This window comes from Falco peregrinus, chromosome 5, assembly GCF_023634155.1.
Source record: "Falco peregrinus isolate bFalPer1 chromosome 5, bFalPer1.pri, whole genome shotgun sequence".
Classification (NCBI taxonomy): domain Eukaryota; kingdom Metazoa; phylum Chordata; class Aves; order Falconiformes; family Falconidae; genus Falco; species Falco peregrinus.
In genome coordinates, this window is record NC_073725.1 from 97817402 (window position 1) to 97839464 (window position 22063).

A 22063-nucleotide genomic window follows, 5' to 3' on the forward strand; every position below is an offset into this window, starting at 1 on the left:
CAGAAGGCCAGACTTAAAAAGCCCCAACTCTTCATCATTCTGAAGGCTGGTCTGTCATCTCCACCCCTCTTCTGTCAATTGATGGTGATGCTTCAGCATGGCGCTTCTCGGTGCTGCGGGCTCCCGCGTGTGGGCATGGAGGGCAGACCCGGCTGCGGGCTCCTTGCGGGGCTCAGGGCTGCCCGGGCTCTGCGTCCCATGTGGGGTGAAGATGCGTCAGGCTTGGACATGGGGCTTTTACAGCCTGTGGTCCAAGCCCAACTTGTTCGCTTGGGCTTGCCAGCAAATCCGATGTCGCACCAGGTTTCTGCTTCAGCTGACCCGCTCTGTTCTTGAGATGACACCGACCTGGGTTTGCTGCCTTTCAGGGGATGGCATGTTTGTGCAGCCTGGGTGCCGCTCTGAGCAAACCTCCATGCAGTTCCCCTTGCATGTGCTGTTTTATATGAATTGATACGTGACTCTTGGAAGATGCGCGGTGTGATTAAAGCACCCTGCAGTGCAATGCCCCGTCTCATTACAAAAAGGAGATAGGGCTCCATCCCTGCGCCAGGGAGGAACCTGCAGCAGCAGGGTGGCATCTAACCAAAGGCAGCGGCAGCAGAGCTGGGCTGTGGTGTGTGTTTCTCTCCCTAAAATATTGCACCTCCAGCTTCCCACGCAACTCCTGGCATCTGGCTCGGCTGGTGCTGGGTGCGCTGAGCCCATGAAGGGCTTCATCCCCTAAGTGCTGCATGGGCCACATCCAGACCTGACCAAAGCCAGCTGGATGCTCTCCCCTGAGCTCAGGAGCAGCCTCTAAATTCAGTCTTTAGAGCGTATTGACACCCTAAGATGAATTTTGCCCGTGAGGCTGCTGCTGCAGCTATCTAATGAGTCATGCTTCGACCCGCTTTAGACTGTGTGCTCCCTTGCATCTGGTGAGTGCTGGGTTTTCAGAAATAGGGGTACGTTTTGCAAGCGGATCCCACCTCCTGGGTTTGGTCTGAAACACGTGCAGGTATTAACCCGCTCCTGCAGTGGGCCGGTGGCAGGACACGCGCATCCCTCGGGAGCGCGGCCCCGCAGCGGCTTCATAGCACCCGGAGGAAGGCGCGTCGGGGTGCAGGGGAGCGCCCAGCCCCTGGTTTTGCAGCAGATCGTCCGCACCTACGGGAGGCAGATCTGTCTGAAGCCGCTGCCCCGCGGCGGGCGCGGCCCCTTTAAGCGGGGCAGCGCGGGGGGGCGGGGCCGCCCGCGTTCACACCTGGAGTGGGAAAGGGGGGCGGGCCCCGGCGGCCCTGATTGACAGGCCGCCGGCATCAATGGGGCGCCGCGGCGCCGTGCTGGGAGGGGGTGCGGGGGGGCGGCTGCTGGCCAATGGCGGCGCGCGCGGGCCCGCCGGAGGGCCCCCGCCAGCCAATGGGCGGGCGCGCGGGGGGCGGCGCGGCTACATGTTGCGGTGTCGCCAACGTGGGTCCGCGGCGAGCGGCGCTGGGGCCGGGCGGGTGGCGGCGGGGCGGCAGCGGCGGTCGCGGCGGCTCTGGGCGGCTCTCAGCCCTGCGGCGGCGCACCGAGGAGGGGGAGCTCCAGCGGCCGCCGGGCCGGGGCCGTGCGGCGCGAAGGAGGAGGCGTTTCCCCTCGGCGGGGACGCGGAGCCGACTCGCCCGGTGGTGCCCGCCCGCCCGCCGGTGGATGCCGGTGCCCTGAGCGCCGTGCGGCCGGCGGCCGAGGCGATGCTGCGGGCGGCGGAGCAGCGCTGAGCGCTTGCGGGGCCCGCGGCGTTACCGCTGCGCTGCGCGCCGGGGCCGCTCCTGCCGCCTCCTCCCGCCTCGGACCTTCCCCGGTGCCGGATACAAAATGGCGGTGCCGTCACGGGCGGGCGGCGGCGGGGCGGCGGCGCTGCTGCTGCTGGGGCTGCTGGGCTCGGCCGCCGCCGGCTGCCCCGCCGGCTGTGCCTGCGGCGGGGAGGCGCTGAGCTGCGGCGGGCTGGCGCTGCCCGCCGTGCCCCGGGACCTGCCCCGCTGGCCGCGGCACGTGTGAGTACCGGGCTGGGGCATGACGGGGCTGGGGGGGTGTGGGCAGCGCCGCACCGGGGCGGCTTGTGAAACAAGAACGCCCCTCTAAAGGAGCAAACCCGCAGAAGTCGGGGTTATTTTCCAAGCGAAGCGAGCTCTGCCGCCGGGTAGGCGCTGGGCTGCGCGGCGTGAAGCTGAGCCGTGATGCGGGGCGTTCGCCGCTCCCAGGCCGGGCGGGGGGGCCGGGGCTCCCGCGCTGGGTTGACTTGTCTCGGGGGACGAGGAGCCGGCAGCGGGTTTGGTCTCCGGTGATGGGATCCGCTGGAGATACGGGCCAGCTTGGGCTCCCGAATCCTTATTAGGATGTCCCTCTATCCCGCCGTCCCGATCCCCACCGCTGCTTTTTGTCACCGCTCCCCCCGGCGTTCGGAGCTGCCAGCTGGTACGGTGTGACAGCCCCCGGGACGCTCGCAGGCTCTTGCGGTGCTGCTGGGTCGTTTAAAAATAAACTCCCTACCCCAGGTGTTTGCCAGTAAAGGCGGCGTGGCTGGCTGCCGATCCCTCGGTGCTTGTCCGGCTGTGGCAGTTATTAACCCGCGGTGTATCGTATGGCCTGGGTGGCAGCTGAACGTATAGCCCAGCACCTGGCTGCTGGTACAGCCCTGTGGTTGGGGTTTCCCCCCCCCCCCTCCCCGAAAGGTGTTTTAGAGTGTTCGGGTCCGTGGCCGAGCGCAGGACGGTGGGATGGCCGGGTTCTGCTCCGCTGCTGTCACCGCTGCGCTGGCCTGGTCAGGTCTGAAATAAACCTTGGGATATGTGAAGCCAGGAGGTCCCGAGGGAAAGCCAGCTCGGCTTTGACAGCTCCAGTCGTTTGGCAGTGCTGGAGGACTGGGAATATGCACGTATGTGCTCCCAGACTTATAAAATAAGTGTCCTCAGCTGTTAGCTAACCTTGGGGACATAAGGGTCCAGAAAGGGGAAAGTGTCCCGGCGCTTCTGTTGCTGGGCTTTTCTGGTCTTTGAATAGATTTATAGATTATTGAATCTATAAAACCCCTGGTTGTAATAGATACTCCTCAGCTCTGCCAGCAGAGAGAATGGTCACTGAAGTGTTGCTGGAGATCATCCAGCTCCTTATTAAGAAGAATTATTAGAGGTTTGTCAGCTTCTCCTGGTATTAGTCGGTTTTGGCTTCAGAAGTGCCTAGTTTTACACAAAATTAGCAGGTGTCGTACCCAGAGGAACGTGTGGCCTCTGCATTAAAACCCTGACTCATCCCGTTCACCTGTCGCCCTGTGCTGTGAAGGGTCCTTCCTCCGGCCCTGGACACCTTTCAGAGCAAGCTTTTAGTTTTCTCAGCATAATTCCAGCATCCCCATGCACCTCTTAAAATAGGACAGTGTATATTTGCTCATGCAGAGAAATGCATTAATAGCCCTGTCTGAACAAATTTATTGTTGTGTTTTTTCGGGAGCACTAATACCCAGGAGTGTCTTTTTTTCATATGGAACAGATTTTTGAGTGTCTTGAGTTCAGTTTAAATTTTATTGGTGAAGTAATAGTAGGTATAAATCTCCTGCTATGGACCTGTGGGTTGTTGATCTTTTAACCACTTAGACAGAATATGGTTTGTAACTTTGTAAATTCTGAGCTAACCAAAGAATTAAAGTGGAAATTTGTGATGGCTTTCATATCTGACAGTGCAGAATTAAGAGTATTTTTCCTTCTCCATAGCTAATAGAAAAAGCAGGCATTTAAGCTATTGCAGATAGTTTTGTTTTTAAGGCAGTATTGTTTCTAATTGCTAAAAATCACTTAAATTGCTTATTTGAGTTTAAGGCCACAAAGCTGAAGCACGTTTTTCATGCTTGATAGGATCATAAATGCTAATTTCTGGTGCAGACAGTTGCCAAGTCATTTTTTTAGTAGTTGCTTAATGTTCTTTATAAAAGCACCGTGTGCTGGCGAAAAGTTACCTCTGTGCAGCTATCTCCATTGCTTGTTTGGTTTTGTGTGGTTTTGTTTGTTTGTTTGTTTGTGGTTTTTTGTTGTTGTTGCTGTTTTTTTTTAATGTGCCCTCTTAAAGCCACAGAAGGCAAAGGGGGTTTAGAGTGGCCCTGGGAGCCTTAATAAGGAGCACAGCCTGGGGGTGCGGGGTAAGTTGGGATGAGAAGGGAGATGTCAGAGCTGCGCATCCCTCGTCTCCATCCCTCTGGGCACGCTACATCTCCCACCGAGGGTGTCTGCTTCCCCGGGATGATAAGCTTGGGCAGGTTTGATCGCTAATTGAAGATGAGGTAGGTCCTGTTCTCAGTGACTCCTGGTGACTGTGCTTTAACTTCCTTAAAGTGCTATTGAAAATTCCCTCCTTAGCAGTTTATCTCTTACTCCTGATGAGTGCCACAATGCTGAAGCAGTGCTCCGAGTGGGTTTTCAGTGTGTTGGAGATAAAGCTGTTGTTTGTAGGGTTGGAAATGTGGCTCGGCACACTAGGGAGGGTTCTGGAAGGGACTTTAATTGCACTGTGTATTTTGTCAACAGGACTATCAGTGCTGAGGAAAAGCACTGGGATCTTTGGAAACTATTGTTATTTCTCTGTTGGTAGTCGAGCTCAGAGTTGTAATTTTTCTCCCTAGCTTTCAGAAGGCCTAACTGATATGCAGAAGGGCTGTTGCACTGCAGTTACTCACGGTTAATGCAGCATGGCACAGATGTGCATTGTTTTTTTTTCCCTTAAAAGCAACAGGCAGCTGAATGCTGCATGCCAGTTTTATGTAAATGGGCAGGACTTGCTGGCTGAGCAGCGCTGTGTAGGGCATGTTGCAACACTCTGGCATGACCCATACCCATCCTCAAAGGAGCTGCAGCTCCGCAGCTGTGAAACCCCCTTGGTCCATGGGGAATGCCGGGAGAACTGAATTCTGCTGAGCACTTCCCGTGCAGGACTCCTTTGCAGTGTGTCTCCCTTCGAAGCTGCTGGGCGTGCTTCGTGTCTTTTGGTGTTGAAGTCTGAAGCTGGTTGGTTTTTTACATCAGAGTGTAATACGTGGCATAAACTTCAGGGCCGAGCTTAAGTATGACAAGCCAGGCGTGGGGTGCCAGCGGTGCTGGTGATACGGTACATCCCCTTCATCCTCTGCTTCTGTCTTTCTGTGCATCTTAATTCTTGAGGAGTGGTACAAGAGAGATTTCTTCTAGGCATCGTGTAGGAGAGAGAGGGCTTTTTCTTCCTTCTTAGTGACAGAGCAGTATATTTTGGGTACAGATTTTAATGGTGAGAAGGCTTTGGGGCTGTGGAAGTGCAGTTGGATAGTTAATTCATTGCTGGTATGGTCTGGAGGAATGGTAGTTTTTATTTTAAACAGATGTGTGGTTTTTGACCCAGAAAACTAGGGGAAGTTTTTTTGGGATACTGGTTGTCTGTGCACAGGCCCTTCTGCCTCTGGATCAGTGTTTGCCTGGCATGTCTTGGAAAAGGGCAGTGTCCTCGAGTGCCCAGGAGAGCTGGGCTAAGAGCTGCTTAGGGTGTCCCAGGGAGGCTCTGGGGTTTGGCTAGGTGGGTGAGTTGCCTTGAGGCTGTTTGCACGGTGCTGCTGCTCTCTGGAGAGCTGGGCAAAGCATCTGGATGCTTTGGAAAATCCTGTGGGTGCCTGTCAATGGTTTTGGGGCCTGGAAGTGGGTTTGAACTAGGAGTCAGGAGCAGCCTCTTGCTGTGCTCAAGTGCATGCACACAAAGAGATGTTGTTGAAAGCAATGAAACTGAACGTTTGTGCTCGAAATTACCTATTAACTTAAATTTCATGCTAAACTGGACTTTTAATGTGTTGGGTCTTGTTTCTCTGGTCTCACGTGTTAGGGTAGTGGCTTTGCTTGCTTGGTAGAGCAGAGTGGGGCTCTGCAGAAAACTTGCTGTGCTGCTGCCGCCATGCATGGTGCTCGTTGGAGATGGACATGAGTTGCTCCTGGGCTCCGGAGTAACTCCTGCTCCTCTGAGGATGCAGGGAAGGCAGTGGGGGGGCCTCTCCTGCTGACGGTGCTGGGAGGGGGAGAGTGCTGTTGGCAGTTTCTCGCCTGCATGTCCTACTTCCAGCCCTGCTGAAATAATGGAACAAAGATTAAGTAATCGTCACCCTGGGCTCGTGGCGCTTGGCCCCGTGCAGCTGTGGAGCCCTCGCGGTGTGCCGGCTGCCCGGGGGGCCGCTGGGCTTGGAAGGATGGCTTAGGAGAGAGGGATGTGGGTTGGTGCAGGTGGCTGGTCCCCCTCCCCCCTGTTGGGAAAAGGGAATGGAAACCCAAAGAAATTCTGCAGAGCCAGCAGCTCCCTCTTGGGTGGTGGTCCACGGAAGGTTTCCCACTCAAGCGGGACAGTCCTGGGACTGGTGGTGCTTGTAAAAGAAATCCTGCTTGGCTTGCAATGACACACTTGCTCGGTGCTTCCTGGAGCATCATCCTCAGCGGTGGCCCTGCTCGGGGAAGGTCTTCAGCCCCACGGCTGCGGGATGGCTCTGCACCCTGTGGGCTTGCAGCTGCTGCTCTGGAGCTTGGCTCCGGTGGGGTAACAGTCTCTCCTTGCAAAGCTGTGCCTCTCCAGGCCTGCTGCTTATGCACAAATAAATATACACGCACTTGCAAATAAAACCACCCTTCCTGTGTGAACGTGTGTCGGTGGATTCGCTGACCACCCTCAGCATGCCGCGATATTTATTGGTGCTTACTGGAGAACAGCAGTTAACAGCAAGCCCTTAGCAACTGCTGTCTGATCTTCTCTCCTTAATCCCTGGTTTGAGCCACAGCTGGGGCAGAAATTATCTCTGTCAGACTAGGATTAGAAGTACGTGTGAGATTCATGGTGAAGCCTGAATGGGATAAAATAATCCCCACCAAGAAGCTTTTCTGGCTCTTGCAGAAGCTTCAAGTGAAAGGCTCTAGGACCCCCTCAGCCTCCTCTGCATATTCCTCTCTCCTTTTGAGAAACTTCATGGCATTTAATCACTTCGTGGCTTTTCCTCTCTACAGTGACTGCAATTTGAAACGCAGGGGTCCCATACAAAAGGAGCAAGTGCTCAATGGGCTGTGTTAATATTCAGTGCCATTTACAATGGGTGCAGTTTGAAAAGGGGAGAATGGATGGTCTGGGAGCTGGGGGAGGAGGAGCCGCAGAGGGAAAATTCCCAGGGCAGGGGAACGAGCATCTCAGTAGGCAGCCGAAAAACCAAACACACCATCAATTGTTCTCTAGGAAAATCAACCATTATGATGTGTTATATACAGCTTAATATTTTTTTTTCTTTGCTCGTGCAAACTTCTTTACAGTTCTGTGGAAGTAAGGTTTGGGGTTGCTGAGCCTTGCAGGACTTCCTCCTTGGAGTTTGAGGGATGAAGGAGCAAACGTGAGGTTGATTGCCTTCCCAGCTTGCTCGCATCAAAAGGCTAAAGGTGGCAAACAGATATGTTTGGGAGCCCAGACACTTCAACAAAGCACTTCAGGTACTTAAATGCTTCCTTGAGCATGGGTGAGATTTCACTTCCCTGCTGAAAGTGAAACTGGTGCTGGAGTCTTGCCTTTGATGGGGATTTAGGCAGATGCAGAAAGAAGCACTTCACTTCAGTCAGCTTGAGGGCAGTCCTGGAGCGCTGGAAGGATGCTCCCCAGCGTGTGGCTTCAGCAGCGTGCTGGAAGGATTCAGGGTGGCTTCGTGTTGAGGCAGTGCCCCAGGTGCTGGAGAAACACCTTCCTGACTCTGTGCGTACACCTGGGCTCATGAACAGAAGCGCAACTCCCACTGGCTCTGCAGGGCAGCTGGGGATTGCGGAGTGCCAGGAGGCCCTGGCCATGCCCAGGCAGTGCCTGCCTTTGGTTCCTGGTTGCTTTGGTCCCCAGAAGAGGGGTTAAAGTTGTATCTGGAAGTCCGAGTGGCTGCAAAATGGGATGATGGCTTTGATTCCTCAGTAGCCAGCTCTGAGAACTTGTGGATTGTCCCAGACTCGTATGTCAGCTGTACCCAGCAACTCTCAGGGCTGCAGGGTTTTTAATTGATCTTGTTGTCTGCCCCTGGAGGCACCTTGGATTGAGTTAGCTCAGCTCATCAGCTTTTAACGTAATCATTTTGTGCTGCTAACCTAATCACCTGGTGTGACTCCCTTGTTTTGCAGTGTGGGGCTGGATGGGGTCATGTGGATGAATGGAGTAGAGATAACTTAGGCTAATGCTGCTGGGAAGGGCTGTCTGTAGAAAATCCAGGCTCAGGGTTCATCAGCCCTGCAGGACCAGGACTCTTTCAGGGCGAGATCGTGGCTTTGGTGAATAACCGTGAATAGAGCCCCTTGGTCTGGGTTGTGGTTTCATGCAAGCCTGGGAGGCTGGGCATCCACTAGCAGCTCTCCTCTGAGGTCCCTTGCTAGCTTTTAGGGGCATGTGAAGCAAGGGGCAGAGCGTGAGGCTGTAGGAAGAAACAAAGGGCAAATAAACCCTCTTTCCCGGTATGTCTAGCTATTTAGTGATGTACTATGAGGGGTTTTTTTTCTTTCATGCGTAGGGGCCCAGGATGCCGTTGTGTTAGTGCACAACACAGAATACCTAGTATTATTGTAGTGAGTCATCCATTAATAGTTAACCAAGTCCTGCAATGCAACCCAAGTCCTTCAGCCCCAGCCCCTTCCAGCGTCAAAGCAGGACCAAAACATATGTAATATGTTACGCTCCTTCATTACACTTTCAGCACATTGTCTCTCAAGCCACAACCATGTAATTTTGGAGAAGTCTAGAAGCAGGCCTTGCCATTTTGGGGGCACCTTTCAAGACCTGAAGACATGTCTCATCCAATTCCAGGAGCATGGTTCACTGTTGTATGGCTGCATTTGTGGTTGGAGTAAGAACTGAAGGATGGGTCTCAAACTGTAGCCATCTCCCTGGTTTTTATTAATGTTAACTATGCTGGACGTGCAGGCAAGGCGGTTGGTTATGTGCACTTGTCATGGCAGTTTCGTAGTTTGCTGCAGTGGCTTTGCATGGGTTCCAGCAGAGCAAATATCAGAGGCCCTTTACAGTTGAACAGCTTCACACAGAGCTACAGATTTATAAAACGTATACTCCAGTGTCATGTACAAGTTGCACTTAAAAATGCATTAGCTGTCTAAAGCTTTGTGTGCAAGAGAATTTGTCTTTTTTTTTTTTTCTTAAGGAGAGAGGTAAGTAGTCTTACTATTGCTGCTCATTATGAGCAGCAACTTTTATTTGTGGATTTTCTTTTGATGTCTTTTTTTGGACCCCCTGGGGCAATGTCATTAATTTTGGAAATCTGCAGAGGTGCAGTCTTAAACACATTTATTGTAAAGCCTGCTGTCCTATACAGGCTGTGTATTGCAGATGTTTCCCTTTTGTTGAAGATACCTGGTTTTTAGATGAATCCTTTCAGATTAGAAAACACACCCCTTCAGTTCTGTGGAAATTTGGCTGTGAAATCTTGAAATAAGATGCTTTTTTCCTGGACTGGCACTTCCAGCTGGCAGGTTTTTTTTCTCTCTGCAGAAAGGCAGGACAAGCCTTCAGGTGCAAGAAGGAAATGAGAGATGCAAAATGCCAAGTCAGGGCTGTGCTGGTTCCCTCTCCCCACACATAGGTACATGGATCCATCGTCACCACTGATGTGTCTGTCTCTCCCTGGTTGCCCAAAGCTTGTGCTTTGGGGATGGGCACCTGCCAGGATGGGACTGTGTTGTCTTGTGGTGCTGTGAATATTCCTGCACTGGAGAATTTGCCATCAACACCAGCTGCTTAGTGACCCTCTCTGCAAATACTGCCCTGCAAGTTCAAAACACGTTTTGCCTAGCCGGTGTAGACGGGGCTGTTTTATAACTGCACTTAAAGTCTGTTTTAGCCTGCTGCGTGCCAATATAAACACAAGTTTTCTGTTATCTATCATCTAAAAAATACTTCTAAAAAGTGACGGCTGGCTAGCAAGCCAGTGCTGGCGGTGTGTGCAGCGGCGCTGGGCTAGTGCTGTTGGATCACCAGTACAGATGGGTGCTGGGGTGAAGGTGTTGGACAGGATGTGCCCAGGGCTTGGTGGGGGATATTCAGATGGAGATGGCAGGTTTTCTGGGCGTTGTCTTCTGGTTGCCTTTAGGGATGTGTTGCTGGCGGTGTCCCAGGTGCATAGGTGCTCCGTCGGTGGGGCTTGATGTGGGTGATGTCCCCATAGGAGTGGGGTGGTGGAGGCCTTATGGATGGGGGAGCTGCTGGTCTGTGGGTTGTATCATGGGTAATAAAATGGCTGTTGTAGGAAACAGCCTGGCTGGAGGCCCTGTGAAAAATCACCCCCTAAATGTGTTCCAGTTGTCCAAACACTGGTGCCTCTCCTTCCTCCACTGTAGTGTGGGGGGAGGCTGGAGCTAGCTCTCCACCGCCGCTGCCTGGGGAGCAGCCCTGAGCAGCCTTGGCTTGCTTTTTACTGTGTCTGTCAGCTGCGGTCCACCCAGGTTCAAGAGCTGTGGAAAAATCACCAGAAGGCTTCCTTTAGCACAGACCTAAAAAATATCCTCTAGCAGTCTGGACAGCATGGGCTGTCCCTGCAGCAGCCCGGTTTATGAGCAGGCAACCTGGATTTGGCTCTTCCCCAGCACAAGGTGGTCGCTTTGAGTTGGAGCTGGAGGCTGCGTGGAGCCTGGGGAATTCCTCCTTTCTCACTGGGCTTTGCAGCCCCAAGGGGATGTGGGGATGGGGAGTGCTTGTGGCCCATGTCAGCAGTGACTTTGGTCACTTGCAAAGGGTGAGGAGGTATCTCATGGTGATCTGGGTGGCACCTGGATGTTTCCCCACCCTCTTCCCCTTTTCTCATCCCCAGTTACTTCATTGGTCCCACACCTGTCTGGTGATGGCATGGGCAATGCAGACATGCCCAGTGCTGATGGCATGGGGCGGTTGGCTGGTGCTTGTCCCTTTGCTGCCTGTGGTCTGGCTGTGCTGGTGAGCCAGGAGGGCATCCCGTGCTGTTTGTCTGTAACTCGCCATAAACCTTTGTCCCCTGGTGAACCAGGGGGCAGAGTTGCATCCACACTTGTCTTTCATTTGTTTTGGCAAAATGGGGAGACTTGTCCTGGTCTTAGGAGATTTAAACAATGTTTTATTTTGAAAGGTGTCATAATACTTTCCACTTTTCCTTTGCTAAGCATATTTTTTGCTGTTCCTGTCTATGCTAGTCTATAAACAACTCTGTTCCTCCTTTTTCCTCCTTAAACAAGTCTTTTAAGTCAGAATTCTTGGCTTTCAAACACCTTTGGATCATTTCTGGAGTAGGGCGCTTTACCCAGGTTTGCTGAGAAGGGAGGCTGTGCGATGGTGCCGGTGTCTTTTCTCTCCCCCCAGAACTTTTGATGTTGTTGTCAAACTTCAGTTTGAGAAGTGAACTCAAACTTGAAATGCCTACCTCTCCCCTAGGCAGCAGGCTGGGCAGAGTGGCTGTATCCCCACTGAGGGAAGGGAAGCAGTGTGAGATTATCCCATATGAGACATCAAAGAATCTCCATGGGGGAGAGCAGTGCCATTAAGTGATCCCCGCAGGAGAAGTGTCTAACGGAGGCCCAGCTGTGAGATGTGGCACTGCTGAGCACCGTGCTTCCTTCTGTTCGGAGGTCAGTGAAGAAGGGGTTCAGAGTCGTGCTGGGATGGTGCTGGCACTAGCTGATGGCCGTAGGTGGGAGCGGAGGGCTTGGTGCTGGGTTACCCTGTGCGTTGTTCCTGTGAGCAGGGGATGCCGTGGGAGGCAACACCTGAATTCTGGCCTCTTTGAGGACCAGTGTGGTCATTTTTCTGCTTATAAAGTGGTAGCACACATGTGGTGGGGGCGTCTCAACCAAAGCAGCAAGCCCTTCTGACTGCCGTGGCCCCAGCTGGGAATCTGTTCTGGTGAGTTGCTGCTCCTCTCTTTGAGCAGAGTTTCCAGGAAGATGTCTTCGTGGCCTGATGGGTGTTGAGCAATCTGCTGCGGGTGGGAAGCAGTGGCACTGGTGCCTGAATTTCTGCTCCCTGGCAGCACTGTGGCAGGGCAGGGACGGCTGCCCGGGGCTCTGGCTGCTCTCGGGGTCTGGGCTTTGTAGCAGGAGTGGGGAGAAGGCAGAGCCATGCAGCTGGGCAGCATCCTTGGGAGATGCCAAATCGCGGCTGAAGCTGTTTACTACAGCATTTCTGTCTCATGGTTCCTAGCACTTGTGTCTCAAGTGCTACCACTTTGTGGTCTGCTTAACAGGAGCCTGACAAGCTGTCCTTTCAGCTGGCAGGGACGCTGGGGCTATGCTGCATCCCTCTGCATGTCTCCCAGGCTTGCTCCAGCTCCCTTTCCTTGTGGGTTTTTTTTTGGTTTTTTTGTTTGGTTGGTTTTTTTCCCTGGACTGAACAAGCTTTTTCCTGACACCTTCCCTGCATGCCCCTTGCCCACCCCATCCTCAGGTGAGGGTCCCTGCGGGCAGCCCTGGTGCTGCCAATGGGCCGGTGGTGTGCGCGGGCTGCTGGCCCCGCTCCGGTTACTGCTTGTTTACTTTGTTTGCTTCACTTTCCAGCTGTGAATACTTGAGCCAGCTCGAAGGCGAGGTTTTCAAGCACCCTGTGTGCAAGTCGTAATGCCAGCATGGGGCTTGCTGGGGAACAGGCTGTGCGTGATTAAGCCATTTAGGCTTGTCGTAAATTTTTTTTTAAAGGCAAAACAACACAAATCCACCTTTTTTGGGGAGGAGGAGGTGGCAGCTGAACACTTCGGGGGCTGCGTGTGAATTCATGTTGCTTTGTTTGTGAGAGGCATGGCTAAAAGAAGACGAATTCAGCACAGACTTATGGGCCTGCACATTTGGAAACAAAATGGGGAAGTTTCCCTGTCCAACAATTTCCAATTGCTTCCTCTATGGTTTCCTGAGTAATTCTGACCGCCGGTTATAAAACAGTCTGCCTTGCCGTTGCAGGATGCATCATCCCTCGGATCTCCCTTTGGCCCATCGTCTCCCCGGGCAGCTTCGTCCCCTCCCTTCGGGCTCCCTGTGCTGTTTGCAGCTGGTGGCAGGAAAATTTCCGACCCCCGGGAAGTCAGCTTCTTGACACTGCTGTGTGATAGATAATGACAGCAACAGCCCTTGTGGGACTGGGGTGGGATTGGGAGTGGATGGAAAATGTGCCTTAAAATGTTCTGGAGAGGTTATGGTCTGTTGCAGCTGAAATGCCTGTTGATGGTTTTCCTGCTTTTTAGGTTTGAAACGCAGAACCCTGCTTGGCTCATTCGGATGGCTTTGGAGCTGCCTGGCTGCACCTACCCGGAGGAGCAGAGTTGGTCCTTCTCCTGGTGCTCCCGTGGTGTGGGAGAGGGGGTTGCAGGATGCCGGTTTAGCTCTGGGTCCACAGAAAGCAAAGGCAGAGGACAAGCCGGGAAGGAGCCCTCCAGCACCGCTCCCTCTGCCAGCCCTTCAGTTCTGGCTCCTTTGTGCTCCCTGTGGCCACCTCCACCGAGGGCTTTTGAGCCAAGGTGAACCAGCCATATCCCCTCTAGGTGTGTGTGTAATACCTGCTGTTTTTTTGGGGCCAATATGTGACTGTTTAACGCATGCCTAGACTGCTGTAGGGGTTGCTTCCCACCCTTAGTCTGCATTCGGCCTGGTGTCATGATGCTGGTGTCCCACAGCCTGGCAACTGGGAGCTGAAGGCATGCCTCCGGCCCTCATCTCGGGATGTCTGTTGGGACTCGTTGGGGAGCCAGGCAGAAATAAGTGACAAGCTGATGTGGCAGCAGTGTTGTTGCCACAGGATCTGGGCCTTGTTTTGGCAGCTGCCAGCAGGTTGCTGTCTTGGGCAAGGCTCCTCACCCTGAAAAAGGTCCTGTAATTAAAGCGGTAAAGATCTGTCTCACCTAATGTAAGCCTATAAATAAATATATTGGGCTTTATGGATAAGCTGGAGATCTAGTTTTCTCAGTTTTGTGGAATGCAGTGGATATTTCTGGAGGACAGCTCAAGTATTGTCCCGGGAGCCGTGCAAACAGGAGATCAAGTGCATGTTTGCCCTTGGGTGCTGGTGGATGGGGAGATGTTGGGAAGTGGGTGGATCCTGTCTGGGGAGAAGAGGCTCTCTGCCCAGAGCTCTTTCACAGCATGATTGTGTCTGTAAAGGCCAAGAAAACTTGATCTGAAAGTCTGTTTTATTTATTCATTCCTAACTCCAGCCCTGCTTTGAGGGGAGCACATGGAGGCCATCAGCCTCGCTAGGCACGTGGGCTGTCCTGGCACAGCCGTGTCCCTGTGCTGGAAAAGCGTGTTTGGGGTGATACTTGAAATGCAGCAGCAAACCCACACTTCCTTCACAGTTTTGACTCTTGCATTTTTCATCTTGGGCAGACTTGAAAGTTTTCTGCAGCATTCAAGAGAACGTTTTGGTTTCCCTTTGCCCACATGTCAGCATTCCTGAACAAAGCGGCCTCAAGATTTGTGGAACAGATTCTTGAAATTCTGCAAATGTTTAAAGCCAGAAGATGTTCCAGAAACTGCCTGACCTAACAAAAAGGGTTGGTAGGACTTGGGCACGGCTTGGGGAAAATAAAAAAGGCATTTTTATCCCTCTTTAAATGAAGATCATTCCGATCAAAACCACCATCCCTGGTCTTGGGAGCTGTTGCTCTCTGCCACCTTGTTGCTGTTAAACCACAGCTGTGCTTATTTGAACAAACCAGGTAAAGCTATGCTTTTTAAAACAGGGTTTGTTGCCCTGCTCTTGCACTGACTTCCCTGGTGATCCTGGCATCATTTTTCAAGGGTAGGTCTGAAAAGGGGGTTAGATATTTAACGATGGACTTGGGTGAAAGGGGAGCAAGGGTGTATGGCAGCTCGTGTACCTGCAGGCGCCACAAACGCGCTTATGCCTGCGGGGATGTTCTCCTGCACGTGGCCAGAGGTGATTCAGTCTTGTGGTCACCCCATAGTTTGCATCCCACAGCACCTGTGTGTTGCTGTCCTGGTCTGCTGTGGATGGTCCAAACGTACATTCACGATGAGTTGTTGTAGAAGAGTTCAGTGGGAGCTGCTTTTTTTGCCCAGAAATATGGAAGTGCTGCCTCTGCCCTGGGGCTGCGTGGCCAGCAGTGGCATTTTGGATGGGAAATGGGATGGCAAGCTTTGCTCGCTGCCTGCTCAATTTAACCGTGTTTTTGCTGGGCTTGGGGTTTAGGCGTTGGATGTCTTTTCCCACGAGTGTTTTATTCCAGGTGTGAGTGACTGGGAAGGGGATGCGGCGTTACACCACTCAGGGCAGTGTTGAGGGGTGTTGGGAGGCAGGAAGGTTCCTGTGTCTGGGACCCTTGGCCCACGTATCTCAGAACCTTGTTTCTGAAGGTGAAAAAAGCAACCCCAATGCAGCCCCATTGCTGTTTGGACCCAAATAGGGGTTTTGTTTTGGGTGTTCTGGTTTTGCTAGCACATTTTGGTTGTGTCGGGGGATTGTGGTGTTAACATTTTCTCTTCAGAGAAGAGGTTTGACTCGGACCAAAATTGCTGGTTGATTCCCCTTTTTGCCCTCCCCCCTCTTCCCGTTGAAGTCGAGAACCACTTCAAAGGCTTAGATGTGTTGGTGCCAGATGCCACGCAGATATTGTTAGAAGAATCTGAAATATAATAGAAAACAAACCTTTGTTCAGCCAGGCATATCTGACTGGCTGTAGGCTTTCACTCATGACAGAGATGGGTGCTCAGCCTCTTCTGCTAGATTTGGTGTCTACACACTTGTGGCAGATGAATCGTCTGAATTCTCTTACCTCTGGCAAATGTCAAATCCATAAAGTGCGTATTTTAGGGAGATTTTTTTTCCTACCTAGGAAATCATGTGACACTCAAGAGCTACCAGCATATTTCTGGAATTAATTGCAGTAATAAAATACATCAGATTGATCTTGGCAGGCTGATTTTGGTAGAGATGCTCCAAGTCCAGGTTCTTCTGTTTGGCAAACACAGAGTTGTCCCAGTTCCTTTTAAGACTTTTTTTTTTTTTTTTTTCTCTCCTTCTGTGAGATACAGGATATTGTTTGATGTATGAAGCATGGATAAGACAATGTCAGCATTTATTTTAGTTTTGTTTGGTGTGAAAGCAGAGGCTGGTGTTAATTCTCTTGGTGAAGCCCATGAGGCTGGAGGCTCTGGAAGGAGCCCATAGGCTTCAGGTGCTTTGCACGTAGCAGCTCTCACTTGCCTGATGCTGAGTACGAGCTGTTTGTAAACTGAATCTCACAGGGTGTGAAAACATGGTATGTGTTTGCAAGACACACAGTGTATTTTAGGTTCCTGTTTCTTGTAGTCATTTCCTATATATATTTAGAAGAGTGCGCCAGGTCTGTCCTGCATCAGAATTTGAAGTCCTCCTGCACACATTAATGCAGAGTATTGCCCTGGGACTCGGGTGCTACCATGTTATGCACATACTTTGCATCACTGCTTGGACATCATCTTTTCCCTTCTTGCTGCGGGTACTTGGATTGGGCCCTCCTTAGTACTGGGATGATGGTCTGAGAGATGCTAAAACCATAAGTACAGCCAAGAGTAGGGAAGCACAGCAGAGTGCTGGGAGCTGGCTTCCTCGTGGAGATTACTCCTGTAGCTTAACTTGGAGAAGTGGGTCCCTCTGAAATGGAATAGGTCCTTTAGCTGCCTGAGGGTTGCTGAATTTGGTGTTTCTTTTCCTTTTAATATGCCTCCCCTACCAAAAGCACTAGCATCGTTGCATATGGCTGCCTGTCTGTTGTTTATTATCTCTGTTACACTGTGGTTAGTGCTCACACATGATATTTCTTTGGTTTCAGTACAGACTGAGCGGGTTGTCCGCCACTGGATCCAAAAAATGTAAACTATTTATAAATGAAAAATACTCTTCAGTTCTAAAGTGCTGCGTTGTCCCCTCTCCCTCCAGCATGTGCACATTTGGCTGATCTCATGTAATCCCACTGATGTAAATCCAGATCTCTAACAATTTATGGGACTGGGGGCCGCCTGGAGAAATTTTCAGGTGACCTTGTGCTCACGGGGGGAGAACACAAAGCAACAGTGATAAAAAGTAATGGAAAAATGTTATTTGGCTGTGTTGCATTCAGTGCAGATATGGGCCCAAACTCAGATAAACCTTCCTTCAGAGTTCAGGGATTCTTGATTTTCGTTTTTCAGTTGGGCTCATCTCCATCATAAGCAACTCTTGAAAAATTGGGACAGAAAATAATTAATGTGGCTTAAAATGACCTGAAACAACTAGAGTGCTTTTTTTAGTACTCCTTACAATTAAACTCTGTTTGCTCTGCCTTTTGAGCATGTACTTAGTTTTATATTGAACTAACAGCCTGTGTTTAGTCTCCCAGGGAAGAAAAATAAGACGGGATTTAATAATATATTAAGGGAGGCTGGAGTAAGTTTTCTGTGCCTGTTTGGAAAGCAGGGTGGGAGGTGATGGTGGGTGGGCTGGGGGGACAGGCTGGACCGGAGACTGAAATGGTCAAGCCGGAGGCCAGGAGCAGAGGAGGCTGTGAAGTATACACACACATATAACAAGTGTTTAATTGAGGAGCTTGTTAGCCAACAGCTGATGCCTTGTTTTTGTAGAGAAAACCAGGGACTTAAGCTGAGTTTGTTTCCTGGTTGGGATGAGTGTTGTACATGGATGGTTTAGGATTGCTGGGACATTGATGGAGCTGGTAGGAGTGAGGGGTGTGCGGACCAGAGCTGTTCAGAAAGTGCTCCCGAAAGAGCAGAAGTTACTTTGATCTATGGTGACGTGATTTTCCATGCAACGGTGGTGACATTAAACGAGGCAGGGCTGTCGTGCTTCCTGCTCAAATCTGGAAGATTGGAGGATAACTGAAAAAACAGGTGGGATTTTTTTGGGGAGAGTGTTCATAGCCTCCCAGGTAGCCATCATTCAAACGAAAATGGTGGAAACTTTCTCATTGCCAGTGCATTTAGGCAGCCTTTGCTGTGTAGCTATGACTAGTCAGTCTGTAAATTGTGCAAAAAATTAGTATTGTAGCTGGTGCATGAAGGAGTGAAGCGTAACAAGAGTAAATTCAGTATAGTTTCCAAGTTTCCTCTGGACACAGTTTGCATTGATAGCAATAATCCCTTGTTCTGTAAAACCCAATTGGTAATAACTTTTGAGGTGTATGTTTGTTTTTTCTTTTGAGTGTTTAGGAGCACCTAAACACATTTGCACTTCTGTCCCTCACAAGACAGCAACGGCTGGAAAAGGCTGTTACAGTCTAGCTGGGGACTGTGGAATGAAGCCTTTAATGTACTGATTGCATATTAATGAACAGCCAAGCAGGCGGGACGGTGCCAAAAAGCAGAGAGTGAGAAAGCCAACAATATCAGCGTGAACTTTGCACTCTGGGAAGTGTGAAGTGATGTTGGTGAAAGGAGTTTATTGCACAAGTGGAACACTGTGGTCCTCTTTGATGCCCAAATTTCTGTGCTAGTAAACAGAGGCAGAATAATTGGTCGGTGGAGCTCGGTGGGTTCCTGTTAACCTGTTCTGCGCCCCTTGAAATGCTCCCCACTCTCAAGTGTGTTTTGGCGGTGTGGGTGCTCGCTCGCTCGGGTTTGGCGTGCTGTGGCTGGCATGGGAAGCTGGAATACCTCTCGGAGCGCATGGAGTTACCGTCCACATCTGGTTTGTATCACCTTCAGTGGGTTTTATTGCAAGCTGTAGTGCTCCATCTGCACCCTTCTTGCCCAGTTCTGTCCCACAGCATCAGGCATGCGAAATTCCAGCCTGGAAAAAGCTACAAAATTGGGCCGATGTATGAATTAATATAATGGCTACTGATAGTGGTATGCTTTTCCTGGTATTTGGTAGAAATTGGATATCTTGGCTCTTACCTCTTCATTAGCTAGGTTTCTGAATCCCCAGCTCATTACCAAGTCCGTGGGATGTGTTGTGTGTTTTATTTTTTTTAAGGGCTCCCTGCCTGCCTCCTTCAGAGGCTTCACTGCAGAGCCCCAGACCTGCCGTGGGTGAATGCCAGTGGTGGCACGTCCCCACGGGGCGCTCGGGGACAGACCAGCACTCGCATGTGGTGGTTTGTCAATCGTCTCGATTATGTCTTTCTGCTCCGCAGCTCCCTCCAGGAATGTGCAGTATTCAGCGCGGGGGCTTGTGTCCGCTGTGCAGCTGGGGACTTTTCCATCAGGAACATTGGGAGTATTTAAGATGATCTTGCAAATATCTTTATTTTTTTTTAATTGGCCCTGGGCCAAATTTTGCTTGTCTCTGATGCATAAAGTGGGTTTGAAAAAATGTTGTTGTTTCTCCCTCTCCCCCCATTTAAACATTTCAGGAATGTCAAGTCTCGTCAGCCTTGGCTTTGCTGGGGGGAAAAAAAAAAAATCCCTTGAGGAGCTTGGGGATGTGTTTTTTTATGTGATCTCAAAACCCTGAGGGAAGGTACAGGAGGGAGGGAAAGTGCAGGTCATTAACAAAAGCTTCCTTTATCCCAAATTTTAACGAGGCATTGCCATTAAATAGTGGCAACCACACAAAAATTCAACCAACCTGCCTTGGTTCTCCGATGTTCAGCCCCTCCGTTTATCCCATGCTCTCACTTTGCTGGTTCCCCGCTATGGCTCCTGCTGTGTTTTTTCGAGGCAGATAAACCCCAAATTTGTAATGTAAACCTGTTTGGACATACCAATGGATTAAGAGAAGACTTCATCAAATCTTTTGCTGCAGTTACTCATAATCGCCAGTAATCTGCATGGAAACAGGCACACGAAGTCTGGGTTCCTGAGGATTTCTGTCTCCAAGGCTGTCTAACATTGTAATTGACTTCTGCAGAGTATTCCTGTTATCTCTGCACTGGGTTTTAGTATCACCGTCCTTCCCCACCTTGGCTGTCCATGGTGTATTTTAGGCATGTGTGTGGCTGCCCGTTTACCATAGCAATGGGCCCAGGTGATCCAAAGCCAAGGGCAAAGGCTGTGCTGGCCCCTGGCCACTGTCCCTCCCTTGCTGCCCCGCTCTGCAGCCCAGAACTCACTCGCCCTTCCCACCCCTCTGGATTCATCTCAGTTTTAGACTATTTGGGATGAGGATGCGTGTCTGCAGCTTTGTCTTCCTTGGGAGCAAGGCTATGAACAAACTTCCCCCAATTCCTTGTTTTTTCTGTGATAAACAGATTTGGTGGCTTCAGTGCATTTATCCTCTCTTAGGGGGGTGATGCTTGGGTTTTCACAGAGCCCCTCTCCCACATCCTGGGCGTTTTTGTGGAAGGCTGCAGTGGATACCTGCACCTCCCCCCCCCCCCCCCCCCCCCCAGCTTTCCTCTCACTTCTCCCAGTGCAACGGGGCCAGTGTGCCCCGTCACCACCACCAGCCCCCCCCAGGGATGCTTTGGGGGGGCTGCTGGAGGCGGTGGGGAGCGTGCCGAGCTGTCAGAGCTGGTGGCTACACCTCAGCCCCATGCCTGCCACCTGGATGGACTTTGGAGCCGAGCTCTGGACAAGCGGGGTGGGGGAAACCCAGAAGAAGAAGGAGGAAATGTTTGTTTAATTCCTGACGTAGTGTAAGGTTCAGAGCGATCAGATTGTGAAACAGCGTGGAGCAGAGAATTGCTTTGCCTGCGGTTTGCAGATAACATGTGCAGAACAGGCAGCCAACGTGGGGCTTGAGCTGCAGCAGCCGGGGGGCGGGGAAGGCTAGGGGGTTTATTTGTTTGTGCAGTTTGTTTTTAATTTAAATAACCTTTATAATCCCCCCTCCCTCTGAATAGTAAGTGATTCCTTATTTATAAAGGCCTCCCCTTATTATTTGGCCTGAAATACAGGCTGTACTCCAGCTTTTACGATTGGGATTAATTTTTTTAATGGGCGCAGGCAGGGGGTGGGCAGGCGGGGGGAGCAGGCAGCGAGCCCCCCTGTGCTGGCGTTTCCTCTGCTGTCATGGGGCTTCGCCTTCTCTCGGTGCGTACCCCGGCCCCAGGGCCAGCCGCCTGCTGCCCTTGCAGCTCTGCTGCTATAAATGAGGCAGCAATGTGTTCCCAGCTGGAGCGGGGCTGGCTAATTGCTCTGGGCAGATTTATGGTGGGGAGGTGCGAAGTGCCCGCTGTCTGTCTGCCCCCCGTGGAAGCAGCTCTGCGGATGGGCTGGGAAGGCAGTGGCCAGGAGCCTGTCCCTTTTTCCGTATGGTTTCCTTGCCATGGAGAAAGGGGAGCTGGCTGGAGAGAAAGCAGCTGTGTTATGTATCCCCGGCAGGATGCTGGTTGAGAGGTGTGGGGCTCTGGTGCCCTTGCCCACACTGAGAGCACTTGGAGAAGCACACCGGGATGTCAAATTGCAGCTCTGGAGTTTCGGACTCTGCATTTTACTTACTAATGAGGAGAAAGAAAAGGTGTCGAAGGAGCTATTTGCAGACTTCTCATAAAAACAACAGGGATTTCACAGTCAAGTGCAGAGACCACTGAAGCTGGTTGGGCATACCAGAAACTTTATGAAATGGTTGGATTTGATCAACACTTAATCACTCTCAGGCTGCTTGGCTCAGTCCCGCTCGCCCTCTGCCCCATCCCGGAGGTGGCAGGGGGTGCAGGAGTCATCCTCGTGCCCCTGCCGCATGTGCCTGTTGGCTGGGCCCATGGCACAGTAAGTGCCCAAGGTAAAGTTCAGCCGGCGTTGAGTGCGTTCTCACCGTAACAGGAAAGCAGTCGGGCTGCAGCAGGCTGCTGATGCCCCTTTGGGTATGGGACAGTAGGTGAAATGCTTTCGGCCGCCTCCATGGAGGCGTGTGGAGCATTGCAGAGGGTTTGCTTTTGCAGGCAGCCTTCGGAGCTTTTTCTAAGTGGCTTGTTCAGCTGGTGTTTAACAGGCGAGGGTGCCTGATGGGAAGGTTTTATTTGATACTGTCCCATCCATTGCTGCTGCAGGCAGCCACCTCCTTACCTGCTGCTCCCTTGGCCAGACTTGCTTGTCAGAGCCTCGTGGGGTGAGTGTAGGACAGCAGTAGGTGAATGGCAGAGTGGATTCACTGAGGATGATGCCCTTAATTTTAATTGCCAACGAGTATTTTGAGCGTATGC

At 51.6% G+C, this 22063-nt stretch overlaps 1 protein-coding gene across 1 annotated transcript in view; it reads left to right on the forward strand.

Moving 5' to 3' along the window:
* The first annotated feature begins 1695 nt into the window (after positions 1 to 1695).
* Positions 1696 to 22063, forward strand: part of LRIG1 (leucine rich repeats and immunoglobulin like domains 1) — a 94289-nt gene continuing 73921 nt past the window's right edge. Inside the window, exon 1 of the mRNA XM_027794672.2 lies at positions 1696 to 2018. Coding sequence (XP_027650473.2) covers positions 1840 to 2018 — 179 coding nt within the window. The 5' untranslated portion in view covers positions 1696 to 1839. The remainder of the gene's footprint in view (positions 2019 to 22063) is intronic.